The sequence below is a fragment of the Octopus sinensis genome, linkage group LG7 (genome assembly GCF_006345805.1).
Source record: "Octopus sinensis linkage group LG7, ASM634580v1, whole genome shotgun sequence".
In the NCBI taxonomy this organism is placed as follows: Eukaryota; Metazoa; Mollusca; class Cephalopoda; order Octopoda; family Octopodidae; genus Octopus; species Octopus sinensis.
The window spans coordinates 12,980,599-13,000,178 of NC_043003.1; the positions used below are offsets into that span (position 1 = coordinate 12,980,599).

The following is a 19,580-nucleotide window of genomic DNA, read 5'->3' on the forward strand; positions in this document are numbered from 1 at the left end:
ACCTTGATAGAATTGTCATCTCAGTTCTATTTTAACAAAACTGTCTGACGAACGGGAATGTGAAACTCCGAGTAACAGCTTTTGTTAAATTTCTGCTGCTTTTAAATAAAGTATATACATATACATATGTGTAAATATACATAAAATGTGTGTGTGTGTGTGTGTGTGTGTCTATGTGTGTCTTTGAGTTTGCCACACACACCACCACCACCACAGGTTGATGACTGGTGTTGGTTTGTTTACATCCCCATAACTTACCAGTTCAGCAAAACGGACTGATAGAATAAATACCAGTCTTCAAAAAAAAACAAAGAAAAAAAAAAGGAAACCATATATCCCAGGGTCAATTTGTTCAGCTAAAAACCTTCAAGGCTCCAGATTGGCCACAGTCCAATGAGTGAAACAAGCAGAAGATACAAGACAACATACCAAATTACACAGAGCATAATCACCTCATAGAAAAGGTTTGGTCTGTTGAAAGAGGCACGGAATAAAATACATTCATTTAAGCATAGTATTTTTTTGACATCATTCAACACTTTGACGGTGGCTGTCGCAGTCAAACCTAGAATTGGTACTTCAGGAAACTGTCGTTTCATTATTCCAAGAAATTTGTAGTCTGAAATAAAAAAATAGATAAATAAATAGATAAATGAATAACTATATAAATAAATAAATAAATATGTATGGGGACAGCTGTGTAGTAAGAAGTTTGCTTCCCAACCACATGGTTCTGGGTTCAGTCCCGCTGCATGGCACCTTGGGCAAGTGTTTTCCCTCAGTAGCTCCAGGGCTCAAACAGAGCACTGTGAATGGATTCAGTAGATGGAAACTGAAAGAAGCTTGTTGTATTTGTTACCAATTCCTTGGGGGTGAAATTTGGTGGATAGAAACTGCACAGAAAAAGAAGGGGAGGTTTGGGAGGGAAGAACGGGGTTTGGATGAAGGGAGTGGACGAGTGGGATGGAAGGTGGAGTAGGAAGGAAGGAAGACAGTCAGTGTTTTCACACCTAACTCAGGGTTCTCAACCATTTTTTTAATCAATGGACCCCTCTTACTTCTTTCTAACTCTGCTCGACCCCCTTTTAGCCAGTTGAAGCTTTAAAAAGTCTCATATTTTTATAATTAAATATTACTAGAAATTTCATTAAATACATTGTTAAAATATTTCACATATTCTACAAGTATGACTGATTTATTCTGTCATTTTTCTTTTACTTGTTTCTGTCATTTGACTGCAGCCATGCTGGAGCACTGTCTATTAGTCGAACAAATCGACCCCAGGACTTTTCTTTGTAAGCTTTGTACTTATTCTATCAGTCTCTTTTGCCAAGCTGCTAAGTTGCAGTGAGACATAAACACATCAACATCAGTTGTCAACCACAGGCACACAAATACATATATATGTATATATATATCATCATCGTCGTCGTTTAACGTCCACTTTCCATGCTAGCATGGGTTGGACGATTTTACTGAGGACTGGCAAGCCAGATGGCTGCACCAGTCTCCAATCTGATCTGGCATAGTTTCTACAACTGGATGCCCTTCCTATCACCAACCACTCCGAGAGTGTAGTGGGTGCTTTTACATACCACCGGCACGGGGGCCAGTCAGGCGGTACAGGCAATGACCTCGCTCAAATGTTTTTACACGTGCCACCGGCAAAAGTGCCAGTAAGGCGACGCTAGTAACGATCAAGCTCGAATGGTGTCTTTTACGCGTCACCAGCATGGAAGCCAGTTAGCCGCTCTGGTAACGATCAAGCTCGAATGGTGTCTTTTATGCGTCACCAGCATGGAAGCCAGTTAGCCGCTCTGGTAACGATCACACTCGGATGGTGCTCTTAGCACCCTACTAGCACAGGGCACAAGTGCCAGTATAAAGACAGTATTGTATCTTTTAAGGGCAGAGAAAAATAAATAAGAGATGTTGTTGAGAGTAAATCCAGATGACATTTCATTCATGCAGAAAAAAAAACTTTGAGAAATCACTATATATATATATATATATATATATATATATATATATATATATATATTTAAGGGGCACATGAATTTCAGGAATTAAATCTTAAATGAATCTCCAAGGGTATGGACCCTGGTTGAGAATGGCAGCAGTGGCATTTAACATCCACTTTTTATTTTGGTATGGGTCAGATGGTTTAACAGGAGGTGGCTAGGCAGACAACTGCACCAGGCTTCAGTGTCTGTTGTACCACGTTTTTTATGACTGGATGCCATTCCTAACACCAACAACCCAGCAGAGTGAACTGAGTGCTTTTTACTTGGCACCAGCACATGTAGAATTAGTTTTGGCGAGGTTTTTACAGTTGGATGCCCTTCCAAATGCCAACCACTTTACAGTGTGGACTGGGTGATTTTTATGTAACACCAGCACTGGCAGGGTCTCCAAGTAACTTGCAAGACAAAGATCCTTCGGAAGTGGAAGAGGTCATCTTGAGCCAGATGATGAAAGGTTAGAGTGACAGAGAGACAGAAACAGCTGTCTTGCTGCATGCCCTAATTTATCCAGATACATCTGCTTCCTCCAGCACTCTCTGGACTCCTCCTTCAGATTGAACCTGAAACCATGTGGAAGTAAAGCAAGCTTCTTAACCACACAGCCATACCTGCACTCTATTCATTTCTTTTCCAGCAAGCCAAGTGAGACCATAACCCGTGGCCTATGCCAGGGTTGTAACCAGCCCACTTATGCGTACCTTTCCTTCATTGGACACTAAACTCTGCTTGTGAAAACCTGTTGAGGCAAGTGAAATCAAAATCGAAATCAAATTCGATGACTGGCATCCGTGCTAGTGGACGCTAAGAGCACCAACCAAGCATGATCGTTGCCAGAGCAGCAGACTGGCTTCCGTGCTGGTGGCATGTAAAAAGCACCATTCGAGTAGAATCGTTACCAGTGTCGCCTTACTGGCACTTGTGCTGGTGGCACGTGAAAAAACATTCAAGCTGGACTGGCTCCTATGCAGGTGACATGTAAAAAACACCATTTGAGCATGGCCATTGCCAGTACTGCCTTACTGGCCCTCATGCCGGTGGAGTGGTTTGCATTAGGAAGGGCATCCAGCTTTGCCGGATCAGATTGGAGCCTGATGCAGCCATCTGGTTCGCCAGCCCTCAGTCAAATCGTCAAACCTATGCTAGCCTGGAAAGCAGATGTTAAATGATGATGATGATGATGATGATTCTACCTTTTGACAGTACAAAATTAGGGTGCTGTCCTTTTATTAGTGATGCTTAATCCAAGCAGCTTTAATTCTGAGGAGGACTTAAAAATAGCTTCATCATCATCATCATCGTCGTTTAACGTCCGTTCTCCATGCTAGCATGGGTTGGACGGTTCGACCGGGGTTCTGGGAAGCCAGAAGGCTGCACCAGGCTCCAGTCTAATTTGGCAATGTTTCTACAGCTGGATGCCCTTCCTAACGCCAACCATCTAAATTAATTCAATTGGGATATTTTCAAGGACTTTTTCAAGGACTTGACATCTATTTATGAACAACACCAAAATAGGAAAAACAGGAGGAAGAGAAAACAAAAAGAAAAAAAAAAAAAAACACATTACACCCTGTTTTGGAAACTAGTTCTTCAATGAGTAAAGAAACATAGAACTAAATCAGGAAGCTAATTAATAATTTATTTACTCGTTAATCAGAAGTAAATATTGCTAGTAAAATTGACCTGGATTTCTTTGGTTAGCCGCCGTGCTGGCTGCACTCTAGTGGTGGAGTTAAAAATGTCCGGTAACTAGAATATGTGGTGATTAGTAATGGTGGGAGTGAGAGAAGGTGAATAATAATATAGAAATAAGCTACATCAAAGATGAGTTCAAGACATCTGTCTTTCCCTATGTGTGTGTGTGAGTGTGTGTGTGTGTGTGTATGTATATATGAATATACACACATACATTTACATACACACACACACACACACACACACACATATATATAGCTGTGTGAGTATATATGTATATGTGTGTATATATATATATACTCTTTACTCTTTACTTGTTTCAGTCATTTGACTGCGGCCATGCTGGAGCACCACCTTTAATTGAGCAACTCGACCCCGGGACTTATTCTTTGTAAACCCAGTACTTATTCTATCGGTATATTTTTGCCAAACCGCTAAGTGACAGGGACATAAACACACCAGCATCGGTTGTCAAGCAATGCTAGGGGGACAAACACAGACACACAAACACACACACATACATATATATACATATATACGACGGGCTTCTTTCAGTTTCCGCCTGCCAAATCCACTCACAAGGCTTTGGTCGGCCCAAGGCTATAGCAGAAGACACTTGCCTAAGGTTCCACGCAGTGGGACTGAACCCGGAACCATGTGGTTGGTAAACAAGCTACTTACCACACAGCCACTCCTGCGCCTATATATATATATGTAAATATATATATTTGCGACATCACTGGTGCCAAGCTGTATTGGCCTTTGCCTTTCCCTTAGATAACATCAGTGGCTCAAAACACTTTACCAAAATGTTATTACAGTTTGGGACTACCAAACACATCAGATTTACCTATTTCTCTGTCGATTTAAAAAAAGAAATGAACAACCTTAATCAATGTTTGACTCTTATTGGGAATGTCTCATCAGAGCTGTATACATCACCTGACCAAACCCAGAAAAACAAGCAGTCAATCTTTTTATATACACAACTAATCTTATAGCTCCAAAGAACTAGACACACATACACACACAATGAGCTTCTTTCATTTCCTGTGTACCAACTTCAATCACAAGGTACTGGTCAGCTTGGGGCTATAGTAGAAGATGCCATGCAGTCGGAGTGAACCTAAAACCCAGATGGTTGGGAAGTGAACTTCTTAACCATAGGTGCAGGAGTGGGTGTGTGGCAAGAAGCTTGCTTCCCAACCACACGGTTCCGGGTTCAGTCCCACTGCATGGCACCTTAGACAAGTGTTTTCTACTATAGCCTTGGGCTGACCAAAGCCATGTGAGTGGATTTGATAGATGGAAACTGAAAGAAGCCCATTGTATATATATATATATATTTGTGTATGTGTGTGCATATATATATATATATATATAATATTTGTGTGCGTATGTGTGTGCGTATGTATATATATATATATTTATGTGTCTGTGCTTGTCACCCCACCATTGCACTTGACAACTGATGTTGGTGTGTTTACATCCCTGTAACTTAGGGGTTCGGCGCAAGAAACCAATAAAATAAGTACTAGGCTTACAAAGAATAAGTTCTGGGGGTCATTTTGTTTGACTAAAGGCAGTGCTCCAGCATGGCCGCAGTCAAATGACTAAAACAAGAAAAAAGAAAAGAAAAACATGACCAAGCCAGTACCTATAACAAACAAACAAGATACATAAGTCATCACTCAAAAAATCTTGTCAATAATAACTTCCATACGCAAAAAAAGAATAACACACCTTTCAAGTAAAAGAAAGTGGACATACCTGGACGAAAATCATGTCCCCACTGTGAACAGCAATGAACCTCATCAATAACCAATCTAGAAAATCTTCCCAACTGGTACATTTTTTCAAGCTTTGCCATAAACCGTTTGCTCTTGGCCAGTTTTTCTGGAGTCACATATAATATTTTTAAAGGGTCGTTTTTATCCAACATGGCGTTCATGATTCTTGTTGCTTCTGTTCTCTCTGTCGAAGAATTTAATGTTTTTGCCTCAATCTTAAGGCTCTCTAGAGCAACGAGTTGGTCCTCGACGAGAGATATCAGCGGAGAAACGACCAATGTGATACCTGGAATTTAAATAAACAAACAAATTATCATCATCATCATAAGCGGAAAGTGTAACCTCTCGAAAGAGCTGTTCTTCACTCCTGCTCCAGAGCGTGGGCTGCGGGGTCACTCCACAAAGCTCTATCTATGACGATTTCATCTCAGTCAAAGGAGAGGGGCTTTCTCCGTTCGGGTTGCGGATCCGTGGAATAAGCTGCCGGACGAGATAGTGAAGATGCTGACGACCGCTCGGTTCAAAGTCTCTCTTGACCAGAAATGGCCTGATCTCTTTGTATGACCACCCTCCCCGTACATAACTCCCTGTCCCCCTACATGGCCTTGCTTTTGCTTTTTGAGCTAATAAAAATTAAATTAAAAATAAATTAAATCATCATCATCATCGTTGAATGTTCGTCTTCCATGCTAGCAGGGGTGGGACAGTACCACAAGAGCTGGCCAGGCCAAAGCCTGCACTGGACTTCTGCGACGGTTTGACAGGATTTTTACAGCTGGATGCCCTTTCTAACACCAACCACTCAGCAGAGTGGACTTAGTGCTTTTTTAAGTGGCACAAGTACAGGTGAGGTGAGTAGTGCTTTTTACGTGGCACAAACTAATATCTAGATATCTGACTGATATCTTATTTTATCAGTGTAAGTGGGATGAAAGGCAAGAACAATCTTGGTGGGATTTGAACTCAAAACATTTGATGAAAGGAATAGGGTAAACAGGTAAAGACACCTTTCGGTCATGAATGACCATGGGATTGCACCTAGGAAATTGCCCTTCAAGGCACAAGTTTGGGCAAGGTTGTTTATGGAAGACCAGCTATCGCCCATGCATACCAGCCTCACCATGCCACTGATGCTATCCAAGGGAAAGGCAAAGGATGATACAGCCTGGCACCAGTAACATCACAACTCATTTCTGCAAGTGAGTGAACTGAAGCAATGTGAAACAAATTGTCTTGCTCAAGAGAACAACACAGCCCGGTCCGGGAATCAAACTCAGTACCTTATGATTGTGGGCCCGACACTCTAGCCACTGAACCTTGCACCTTCGTGGCATTTCTTCTAACATTCTGACAATTTCCCACCTCTCCACCCTAGTTGACTAACGATTATAAAAACAGAAATAAAAACAATAGGTGTCTCTATTAGCAGAATGACCCTACCAAGGAAAAAACCTGTTTCAGTACATGATTTCACATCTAGATCATACAAAACTGAAAAATAAAGTATGAGTACAGTAATCCCTCGCCATATCGCGGTTCACCTCTCGCGCACTCAGTACATTGCGGATTTTTTTGGCTAATATATGTAGATATATTAGCCAGTATATTTCCTCAGTATATCTGGGTTTCTGCGGCCGATAGGTATTTATATTTTTTTAGATTTTGAATATTGCTGTGGGAGGTTTTGGAACGTAACACCCGCGATAACCGAGGTATTATTGTATATCCAAAATAAGGATTTTCATTTTTTTAAATATTTTCTTAATATTTTTTAATATTTATAAAGATAATACATTAGAGTTGTTTCCCCTTACCATGTCAAGAGTTATTTCCCTTGTGCAAACTGTTTTTTTTTTTTTTGATGTCTTCAAAAATTTTACCCTATTATCAATACTGATTAATTGCTATATTAATAATTCATTAATGTATCAATAAATTAAGTACCAGTTGCATACTGGGGTCGATCTAATCGACAGCCCCCACCTCCCCCAAAATTTCGAGCCTTGTGCCTAGAGTAGAAAAGAATATTGTAATTACCAATATTTTATTTACTGCCCAGATTTATCTGCAAACTTGACAGTCTGAAGTCTAGGGCCACAAAGTCTAGGAGATCTCTGACCAACTTGTGGCTGTATGGTTAAGAAGGTTGCTTTCAATTGATGGCGTTGAGTTCAGTTCCACTGTGTGGGAGCTTGACAAAGTATCCTTTACAAGTTCTAGGCCACCCAAAGCTATGTTAGTGGATATGGTAAGTGGAAACTGAAATATTGGCATTAGGAAGGGTCTCTAGCCATAGAAACCATGCCAAATCAGACCGGGGTCCGGTGCAGCCTCTCAGTTTACCAGCCCTGGCAAAACCGTCCAACCCATGCTAGTATGGACAACAGATGTTAAATGATGATGAGGATGACGATTAGTGTGTGAGTATGTGTGTGTGTGTGTGTGTTATTGTCTCCTAGCCTTGACATTATGTGATAGTTGTAAATGAGTGTCACCATCATGGAAGGGATCATCATCATCATCATCGTTTAGTGTCCGTTTTCCATGCTAGCATGGGTTGGACGGTTCAACTGGGGTCTGGGAAGCCAGAAGGCTGCACCAGACCCAGTTTGATCTGGCAGTGTTTCTACAGCTGGATGCCCTTCCTAACGCCAACCACTCCGACAGTGTGGTGGGTGCTTTTTACGTGCCACCGGATGTTCTTTGTTTCCAGTCTCCCGTGAAAATATGTCCAATCATGGGGAAATATTACCTTGCTTGGAAACAGGTGAAGGTCAGTAATAATAGGAAGCACTGCTAGCCATAGAAAATCCAACACAGTAAGTTCCATCCAATCCATGCATACAAGAAAAAGTGGACATTAAAATAAATATCATAAGCATCATTTAATGTCCATTTCCCATACTGCATGGGTTGGACGGTGTGACCAGAGATGGCAAGCTGGAGAGCTGCACCAGGTTTCAATCTGGTTTAGCTTGATTTCTACAGCTGGATGCCTTTCCTAATGCCAACCACTTCACAAAATGTGCTGTGTGTGTATGTGTGTGTAAGTGTGTGTGTGTGTGTGTGCACGAGCTTGAGCATCTCCTTGTCTTGACTTCATGTGGTAGTTGGAAGTGAATTTCTATCATGCAATCATCATCATCATCGTTAAACGTCCGTTTTACATGCTAGCATGGGTTGGACGGTTCAACCGGGGTCTGGGAAACCAGGAGGCTGCACCAGGCTCCAGTCTGATCTGGCAGTGTTTCTACAGCTGGATGTCCTTCCTAATGCCAACCACTCCGTGAGTGTAGTGGGTGCTTTTTACGTGCCATCGGCACAGGTGCCAGGTGAGGCTGGCAACGGCGACGATTGGTCGGTGCTTTTTACGTGCCACCGGCATGGAAGCCAGTCCAGGCGGCGCTGGCATCAGCCACATACGGATGGTGCTTTTTACATGCCACCAGCACAGGGATCACAACTACAATTTCCATTGATTTTGATGTTGGTGTACTTGACTCAATAGGTCTCCTCAAGCACAGGGTCGAAACGGTGTTTCTTTACTTGCCACCTGCACAGGAGTCAGTCCATGTCTGGTCATAGGAAAATATTATCTCACTTGGAAACAGATGTGGGTTGGTAACAGGAAGAGCATCCAGTTGTAGGATATTTTCTCCAACAACAAATTTCAACAAACTCATAAAAACACGGACATTAGCCAATGACGATTTTTTTGTCTGTGGACGAAAATGGATGTGAAACATCCTTGGAAACAGGTGTGGGTTGGCAACAGGAAGAGCATCCAGCTGTAGGATATTTTCTCCAACAACAAATTTCAACAAACTCATAAATATACGGACATTAACCAATGACGATTTTTTTGTCTGTGGAGGAAAATGGATGTGAAACATCACAATGATGTCATTTTAATCAGTTTATTAATGAATTACAGAGCTTACCATTACTAATAATAGCAGGAAGTTGAAAGCAGAGACTCTTCCCGCCACCAGTTGGCATAATAAGCAAACAGTCCTCTCCAACCATTGTGACATTCATTGTTTCCATCTGTAAAGGTCGAAGCTTGTCGATATGGAAAACAGATTTCATTTTTTCTTTTAATTTCAAACTCCATTTAAAATCTGAAAAAGGGGAAAAAAAAAGATTAAGTTATATGAAACGTTGTGTGGTTAGGAAGTTTGTGTTGCAACCACATGGTTTCCAGTTCAGTCCCACTGCATGCCAGCCTGGGCAAGTATCTGCCACCATAGCCCAAGGTTGAACAATGCTTTGTGAGTGGATTTGGTAGATGGAAACGGCGATGTGTCACGTTCTCACTTTCGCTGGAAACGCCGTCGGAGTTCGCAAAGTGAAAGGCTCCAACGACTCGCAGTCGACTGGGACTCCTCGGTCCGTGTTTCAAGATGGGTCGGGTAGGTTGCCGATGCTCGTCACTGACCGGCGGCAGCGGGCGGCTTTTCAGGCGGGGTATCCCGCGACTGCAACGCGCGCGCGTCGCCCTCTTGCGAGGGATGAGTGACGCGTGGCTGCGGTGCGTTTGCGGCTGCGTCGCTCGTGCACGTGAGCACGCACGCGACTCGCTGCGTCGTTCTTGCTGAGGGCGAGGTGTGTTTGCCCGTCTCCGTCGGTTAGCCGTGCCTGCGCTTTACGTGGAGCGACGGGCCCAGTCGAGAAGCCCATCAAGTATGTGTGTGTGTGTGTGTGTGCACGCCTGTGTGTGTATTTATGTGTATATATGTGTATGAAAGGCGGCGAGGAGGTGGAATCGTTAGCATGTCGGGCGAAATGCTGAGCAGTATTTTGTGTGTCTCCATGTTCTGAGTTCAAATTCCACCAAGGTCGACTTTGCCTTTCATCCTTTCGGGATCAATAAATTAAGTACCACTTGTGTACTGGGATAGATCTAATTGACTTAATCTGTTTGTCTGTCCTTGTTTTCCCCCTCTGTGTTTAGCCCCCTGTGAGCAATAAAGAAATATATATGTAGACAGAAATTGAAAGAAACCCATTGTGTGTGTGTGTGTGTATGTGTTTGTGTGTCTGTGTTTATCCCTCGACCATCACTTGACAACCGGTGTTGGTATCTTTACGTCCCTGTAACTTTGCGGTTCAGCAAAAGAGACCGATAAAATAAGTACTAGGCTTACAAAGAATAAATCCTGTGGTTGATTTGTTCAACTAAAGGCAGTGCTCCAGCATGGCTGCAGTCAAATGACTGAAACAAATAAAGGAATAAAAGAATAGGCACAAGGCCTGAAAATTGGGAGAGGGGGATAGTTGATCACATCGACCCCCCCCCAGTACTCAACTGGTACTTGATGTATTGACCCTGCAAGGAAGAAAGACAAAGTCGACCTCAGCGGAATTTGAACACAGAACATAGCAACGGGCAAAATACTGCTAAGCATTTCATTCAGTGTGCTAACGATTCTGCCAATTCACTGCCTTAAATGGTAGAATAACATTAAGAGGTGGACCAGAACATTTCACAGATAGTGAAGGTGTTAACAAACTGCTGAAACAAATAAACTAGGGTTATGAACCTGTTAAGCTCCAGTCTTTGTCATCTTTCTTTGGTTTTGAACTGCTCTCTCTCAGAATTGTCTCCAACTCCTCCTTTTTCTGAAGTAAAGCACTCTGTCTCTTTAACACATCTTGCAGTAGCTGTTCCGTTTCCACAAGCTGTTGTTTCACATCAGCCAGTTCTTTGCGGTAAGCTGAAAAAGAAAAAGCATTGGTCTGTGAATGTCATCATCATCATCATCATCGTTTAACGTCCGCTTTCCATGCTAGCATGGGTTGGACGGTTCAACTGGGGTCTGGGAAGCCCGAAGGCTGCACCAAGCCAGTCAGATCTGGCAGTGTTTCTACAGCTGGATGCCCTTCCTAACGCCAACCACTCCGTGAGTGTAGTGGGTGCTTTTTATGTGCCACCGACACAGGTGCCAGATGAGGCTGGCGAACGGCCACGCTCGGATGGTGTTTTTTCAATAAATATCAATAAATATCCTCAGAAAATATTTTCATGAAAGAACATGGCCAATGCCAGTGCTTGCTGATTGGCTCCCGTGCCGGTGACATGTAAATAGCACTATCCGAATGTGATCGATGCCAGGGCTGCCTGACTGGCTCCTGTGCTAGTGGCACATAAAGAGCACCCACTACACTCTTGGAGTGGTCGGTGTTAGGAAGGGCACCCAGCTGTAGAAACCTTGCCAGATCAGATTGGAGCCTGGTGCAGCTGCTGGCTTTCTAGACTTCAGTCAAACCATCCAATGCAAGCCAGTATGGAAAACGGAACGGACATTAAACGATAATGATGATGATTTGAGGTGAATCACATTGCTTGCATGATAGTGACACAACTATCACAATGCCAAACAAAAGGAGACAATAACACACACACAAACACATATACAATAGGCATCTTTCAATTTGTATCAACTAGATCATAAGGCTTCAGCTGACCTAATGACCTGGGACTATAGTTGAAGTCACTTGCCCAAAATGCCACACAATCATCATCATCATCGTTTAACGTCTGCTTTCTATGCTGGCATGGGTTGGACGATTTCGAATGAGGACTGGTGAACCAGATAGCTGCACCAGGCTCCAATCTTGATCTGGCAGTGTTTCTACAGCTGGATGCCCTTCCTAACGCCAAACACTCCAAGAGTGCAGTGGGTGCTTTTACATGCCACTGGCACGAGGGCTAGTCAGGTGGTATTGGAAACGGCTACGAACCCAAAATCATGCGATCGGGAAACAAACTTCTTACCACAAAGCCATACCTGTGTCTATAGATATGGAATTAAAGAAATGACAAGGGAACAGGAATTGAAGTTGATTATTTAATTGGTGCTACTTTGTCATGCAGTCTACTGCAGTATTCTACTTTAGCGTGCAGTCTACTGCAGTATCCTACTTTAGCGCACGGTCTACTGCAGTATCGTGTCTATGCTGTCAATGCTACTTTTAGCATGTGGTTTACCTTTCCTTGCCCTCTTAATCTGAGTTAGTTTTAACCATTACAATGTTGTTGAAGGATTTCTATAGACGTATAATTTTTATAGAGGAAACAGTAGTTGCATTTTTACAAGAAAACAATCTTCTTGATACATCACAAGAAGCAGACCTTTTTACTGGAAAATTTTGAGAAAAGATGCAGCAGATTTGTTTGTGGCATTCCTAAATGATGTACGAAGTGTGTATCATTAATTAAGATTTAAGTGTAAGTTATTAACAAATCATTATTCAACATCATTCAATTTATTTCTTGAGTGGCTAACCGGCTTCCGTGCCAGTGGCACATAAAAGGCACCATTTGAGTGTGATTGTTACCAGCATCACCTTACTGGTACTTGTGCCCGTGCTAGAAGGGTGCCAAGAGCACCATCCGAGCATGATCATTGCCAGAGCAGCCAACTGGCTTCCATGCCGGTGGCACGTAAAAGGGCACCATTCGAGTGTGAACGTTACCAACGTCACCTTACTGGCACCTATGCTGGTGGCATGTGTAAAAAGATTCGAGCGAAGTCATTGCCAGTACCGCCTGACTGGCCCCCGTGCCGGTGGCACGTAAAAGCAGCCACTACACTCTCGGAGTGGTTGGCGTTAGGAAGGGCATCCAGCTGTAGAAACCTTGCCAGATCAGATTGGAGCCTAGTGCAGCCTCCTGGCTTGCCAGGTCTCATGTGAGAATGCAATCGATAAAGCCATGGGGACGTGCATTTGTATGCGCAAGTACATCAGCTGTTGTGATTGATACTATGCGTACGTGAGAAAAAAGCACGTGCAGTATGCGCAAAAAAGCCGGCTGGCTTGAAATAATGCCACAAAATGCAGTATATTTAAGAGACCAAAAAAGTAAGGTGCAAAGGAGATATTTTCTTCAAACTTGGCATGAAGGAAGGAAAGACTATTTGGTTTCTCAAGAAGTTTTTTTTTGCCTTAACTTCATTTAACAAAACCAAAAATTTTATTGAAATAAAGGTATGCTTAATTATTTTTTAATGTAAAGAAAACACTGATTGCTTTTTATTCGGCAGATATGATTCAGCACCGTCCATTGGACGGGGGTAGGGGTGTTTTGCTCGTGTATATATATTATATATAAATCTGAAGGCTTCAGATTTATAGTGCGACTGTATTAACGAACTGAATGAAGCGGAGTTTCAGCGCGAATACAAACCGGGTAATTGAATGAAATGAGCAAACGTAAACATATAAACGTAAAACAATAACATATCTTCTACAAACAACAATATATCGGAAGACTTACTGTCCATTACACTGCTACTGCCAAAAACATGTATTAAAATCTTCTAAAGAGCAGAAGGAATATTTTGAAATATATAATAAATAAATATTTACGAAGCCGGTAATATTTACACCGAGCACTTTCGCCGGTGTTCAATGACAACGAGTTCTAATGGATAAATATTCCATGAAGTTTATTAAAATTTTTTACCCCTCTCTCTCTCTCTCACACACACACACTCTCTCTCTCTCTCCCGCTCTCTCTCACACACACACACACTCTCTCTCTCCCTCTCTCACACACCCTCTCTCTCTCTCTCTCTCTCTCTCTCTCTCTCTCTCTCTCTCTCTCTCTCTCTCTCTCTCTCTCGTGCTCACTCACTTTGAACTTTCAATCACAATAAGTGAAACCCGGCGGAACCCCAATCTTGCCCAGGATATTAATCGTCTGGAAGCCGTTCAGCGACGTGCAACCAAGAGAATACCCTCCATCAGGCATTTGCCGCATTCTGAACGCCTTACTTCCCTGGGCAGGGATACATTGAAACTCCGAAGTCTGGCAGCTGACTCGGCAGACACCCATAAAATTATTAACATCTTACTAACAATAACTCTGAGCACCTTTTCAAATTCCACCTGTCTAACACCCGTGGACATGTTTACAAAGACAGAAAACAGCACAGCTCCCATGACTTTCTGAAACATTTTTTCACGCTAAGAGTTGCTGAAGCATGGAACAAACTGTCAGGGCATTGCATCCTTCAAATCTTCCATGCTTCCTGAGATTTGCCAACACTACACCTGATTTTCTTCCTTCCATACACACGCAAGCATGTATCTGACTCATACAATGTTCACTTTCCAGACATTTGTACATTACTGCATATGCTTTTATACACACTTTTGACAAGTTGCAGTGCACCTGAGCACTGTATACAATAATTTTATTATTATCATTATTATATTTTATACACTCACCACCCGTTTTCGGCGTAACAAAAACCTTAACCCTGTAGCGGTCTCTGATATCCTCACTGTTTGAGAGACACGGCAGGAATGATCTCGTTTGAGATTACAGCCATCTTTGGCCAAGTTGTTCCTGTTGTAACCACTAACCTGATTGGTTGACATGTGGCCCGAGACACAACATCTTGATATTGAACTCTTACACATCGTGTACCTTATGAACTGTAAACCAATTTCCATCATTAACTCTGTGCCCTGTACCTTCTATGCCACACGCATTCACCCTTATTGTATCTGTCACACACACGAACACACAGACACAAACACGTGTTGCATGCACACACGAACACACAGACACAAACACGTGTTGCATGCACACACACACACTTGCTAGCACTCACAACCTTCTAACATTAACACCATTCTAAATAAAATCTTATCCTCTCTCAAACAGTGGAACGGCTTGTCGTCAATTCATCTATATTCTGTTGGCACTGCATTCTATAAATTGTATTTATGGCTTATCTTATTTCGTTAGGAATGCGACCGTGTGACTTACCTATGTCGCCAACCTCCACATACGGTCGTATTTCCTACAACCCTAAGCCTAAACACCGGGGTGTCCGTATTCTTTGCCTTCACCGTGAAACCCATACCCTGTTTCACCGAAAATAAGACCTAAACAAAAAATAAGACCTAGCATGACTTCTCTGGATGATTTTAATTTAAACCCTTCCCTTAAAATAAGCCAAAGTTGAAAAACAACCTGATGAAATTGAATGGGAAATCATTTGTCTGGTCATTTTCACCCCAAGGCCAGATGAGTGCAAGAAGAAAGAGTTATTCCGTCGTCAAAAAATAAAAGGTAACGAGCAATTTGCACAAGAATTTAACAAATTAGCGTTGGCATTGAATGTCGTTTTTTTAGACTTACTTTATACAAATGATTCATTCATTGACGATATTGACTGAGAGCGCTGGTGTGGTTTCGGTTTCAATCACATTGTGTGCCATCTTGGGCAAGTGTGTTACACTATAACCTTGTGAGTGAATTCAGTAGACGGGAAGCCCTTCAGGCAGGCACACACACGCACTCATACATGTGTATATTATACACACTCACACATCTATATATATAAAACTGTAGTTGTGTGAGTGTCTGTCTCCTACGATTTAGATTCCTAACTCCTCCCACATTTTGCGGTGCAGTTTAACCAAATTCGGGTATCTTATAGTCGTGATTAATATCGAGCCTGTCTGGCTATTAGCACGCGTCTACGATGAGTCTACGATTTTAAAAATAATTTAACATCATTTTTTTATTCCATTTTAATGCATAATTTTTCGTGTGTCGATGGCGGCGGAGTTGGCGTCCATGCTCAAACACCTGCACCTGTGTTTGCTTCTCCCTCTTCTTCCCTCCCTCGTGAAGCTGTGGGGAAGGGAGTGTAAGGAAATCAATGTCGTAAAGCGTTGTCAAGGAGACCAGCGTTCTTTTAGAACAACGACTTCATGGCTTGAAGACACCAAAACAGAAATGGCTAAGAAAGCCCGAATTGGCATCTATAAAGGAAGTAACTCTCTAAAAATGCTTATATAGTTATTTCCCTTACAAACCCGAGCAACGCCGGGCGATACTGCTAGTATATATATATATGAAAAAACAATTCAAGATAGAAAATGCTAAAATAATTTTATAAAGAACATTTCAGTACCGGTTTCGGTCATTTGAGACCTTTTCAACTGTAACGATTAAAAAATTAAAAGAAAAGTTTTTTAAAAGAATATTTGTATAGTGTTCAAATACAAGTGGCATTTTCCTTGTTTCTGCCTGTCTCTGTCTCTCTTGTTTACTCTTGTGGGTTCAAGGTCCATGTGAATTCTTGGTAGGGTATATATATATAGAGAGAGAGAGAGAGGTGGGGGTGTATATGTATGTGTGTATCTTCCCGTTTGTTCCCTACTGCTCAACTACCAGTGTTTGTTTGTTTATGTCTTCGTAACTTAGTGGTTCCACCAAGATTCTCATTGAATAAATATCGGGCTTAAAACCGAAATAAGTATTGGGATCGACTAAACCCTTCAAGGCAGTGATTCAGCATGGCCAGAGTCTAATGACTGGAACAAATAAAAGATTTTTAAAAATGGGATAAAAAGTACTATTTGCAGTAGTTTACAAAGGCAGCCAATTCTAGGCTGATGAAATTGTCTATCATCATCAACATCATCATCATCATCATCATCATTTAACGTCTATTGTCCATGTTGACCTGGGTTAGACAGTTTGACCAGGGCTAGTTAGATGAGGAGCTGCACCAGATTCCAGTCTGATTTGGCATGGTTTCTACAGTTGGATGCCCTTCCTAATGCCAACCACTCCAAAAGAGTAATGGGTGTTTTTACGTTTCACTGGCACGGGTTACGTGACACCAGCATTGACCACTTGGCCTCCATGAGGCCCAATGCTTGAATGGTGCATTTTATGTACCACTGCACAGGTGCCAGTTATGTGATACCAGTATCGACCACATTGCCTCCATGAGGCCCAATGCTTGAATGGTGCATTTTATGTGCCACTGCACGGGTGCCAGTTACGTGACACTGCCACCAGCCACATTGCCTCCATGAGGCCCAATGCTCATATGGTGCCCTGTACATACCAGCTAATGAAAACTGAGGAAACTATAAATGCAGGAAAATAAAAATCTAATGTCCCAAGACGAAAGGAGATGAATGACTAACTGTAAGACATCCAGGGTTTCATTCTTTCGCTCGTCAGATATTGCCAAATATCTTTGTTATGAAGATCGTTAAACGCTATTGCTTGTTCTATGTGACTGTCATATATTTTAATAACTAGATAGCTTACAGTAATATATTCTTCATCTTCTTCTTCTCCTCCTCCCCCTCCTTCTTCTTCTTCTTCACAATTCTGCCATATCACCACTTTAATCGACCTACACCCATCCCCCAGTGCTTGACAGGTACTTAATTTATCAACCCTGAAAGTATGAAAGGCAAAGTCGACCTCAGTGGAATTTGAACTCAGAATGTTAAGACGGACAAAATTCTGCGAATGATTCTGCCAACTCACCACCTTAACACAAATATTCTTTTCTACTCTAGACACAAGGCCCGAAATTTTGTGGGAGGGGGCCAGTCGATTAAATCAACCCCAGTAAGTAACTGGTACTTAATTTATTGATCTTGAAAGAATGAAAGGCAAAGTCGATCTCGGTGGAATTTGAACTCTGAACCTAAAGACAGACAGAATACTGCTAAGCATTTCACCCGGTATGCTAACCTTTTTTATTTCTTTATTGCCCACAAGGGCCTAAACATAGAGGAGACAAACAAGGACAGACTACGTTCTGCATTCAAATTCCGCTGAGGTCGACTTTGCCTTTCATCCTTTCGGGGTCGATAAATTAAGTACCAGTTACGCACTGGGGTCGATGTAATCAACTTTATCCCTTTGTCTGTCCTTGTTTGTCCCTCTATGTTTAGCCCCTTGTGGGCAATAAAGAATTAAGAAACTGAAAGAAGCCCATTGTATATACTACCTGACGATATAAAAGTGTAGTGATGCTACTGTGTAGGGTTCACCGCGCATGCTCAGAATGGGACTACTTCCGGGTGGCCACCGGAAGTCTTCCCCATGCGCATGTGCGGGAAACGTTCCCTCAGGCCCGCCAAACTCAAATCTTTCTCTCTAGCAAGTCAGCCCACAGCGAACGGACGTACATTCAACAGGCTCTGACAACCTCACCGACATAGCCGCCTACGACCATCAACAAACTAACAAGAAGCTGTACATCAGAGGCTGTCCTTCTCCCATCAGACACACGTACGCCATCGCAATAAATAAACGAACTGCTGTCTTTTACCTACAACCTGACTTCGTCTGTATTGTCTTATAAAATTGTATGTGACTAGATCGGATATCGACACCCTTTCAGTGAATCGATAACAGATCCTTCGTTACAAAAGCTCATATACAGGGTGGATGGAAAGTAGCTAGGCATTGGAAATTGCTTATAGAATTTTTAGTATCACTGAAGTCATGACGAAAACATTTTTTTAAACAGACAACACTAATGGGGATTTCTTATTTTCTTATTGTCTTATTTCTTTTTTCTTATTTTCGAGCTGACCAGTTGCTTGACTGTTCAAGAGTGAGTTAAGATAACAGCTCGCTATGAAGTGTGGAATTCCATTGTTTTGGTTCAGAGATGGCTGCATGCATGGAAAGGTAAGCATATGTAGTGACGTCAGATTCCAGTGTGCGCACACGCAACGTCATTCTTCAGTGTGCGCGTGCGGAACGTCCTTCTTCAGTGCGCATGCGCTAGAGACTGAAGGGGACAGTTACTAGGGCGTTTTCCTTATTAGCGCCGTGACGACCTGTTCTGTTGCTGCTGAATTGTTGTAACAAGCTTACAAACGTTAAAATTCAGCCTTGCTATTTCGCACCTAGTGGATACCAAGATACCAACGAACTTCTTTTGTAAATAAGAAAATAAAGAGTTATATATATTTTTTAAGGTTGCGTTACTTGTTCCTGACTGGTAGTCTCTGGAATCTAAAGAAAGGAAATTGTGTTGCACCCAAGTTGCACCCCACAGGTGTAAAGAAGCAACCAGTTCTCTTTACACATACAACACTACGTCCGTCCAGAGACAATAAAAAGTTGTCATGCAAAGCTGATGACCATGGGCTCTGTGAACAATGCAAGAAGTGGCTGTTCAACCACATCCCGATCAGTGGAGAATATGGCAACAGTGCAGGAAATGTTTAATCACAGCCCATACGAATCAACATGTCAAGCAGCTTGTATTTATTGTGTGTC

The 19,580-nt window shown here is 42.2% G+C and overlaps 1 protein-coding gene across 2 annotated transcripts in view; it reads right to left on the bottom strand.

Annotated features, from left to right (window-relative positions):
* Positions 1-13,911, bottom strand: part of LOC115213964 (ATP-dependent DNA helicase Q1-like) — a 48,591-nt gene extending 34,680 nt beyond the window's left edge. For both annotated transcript variants that reach the window (XM_036504558.1, XM_029782968.2), the window contains exons 1-5: positions 13,788-13,911; positions 11,050-11,223; positions 9,448-9,627; positions 5,487-5,792; positions 453-619 (exon numbers count right to left, since the gene is read on the bottom strand). In XM_036504558.1, coding sequence (XP_036360451.1) covers positions 453-619; positions 5,487-5,792; positions 9,448-9,627; positions 11,050-11,223; positions 13,788-13,794 — 834 coding nt within the window. In that variant the 5' untranslated portion in view covers positions 13,795-13,911. The remainder of the gene's footprint in view (positions 1-452; positions 620-5,486; positions 5,793-9,447; positions 9,628-11,049; positions 11,224-13,787) is intronic.
* Positions 13,912-19,580: the final 5,669 nt, after the last annotated feature.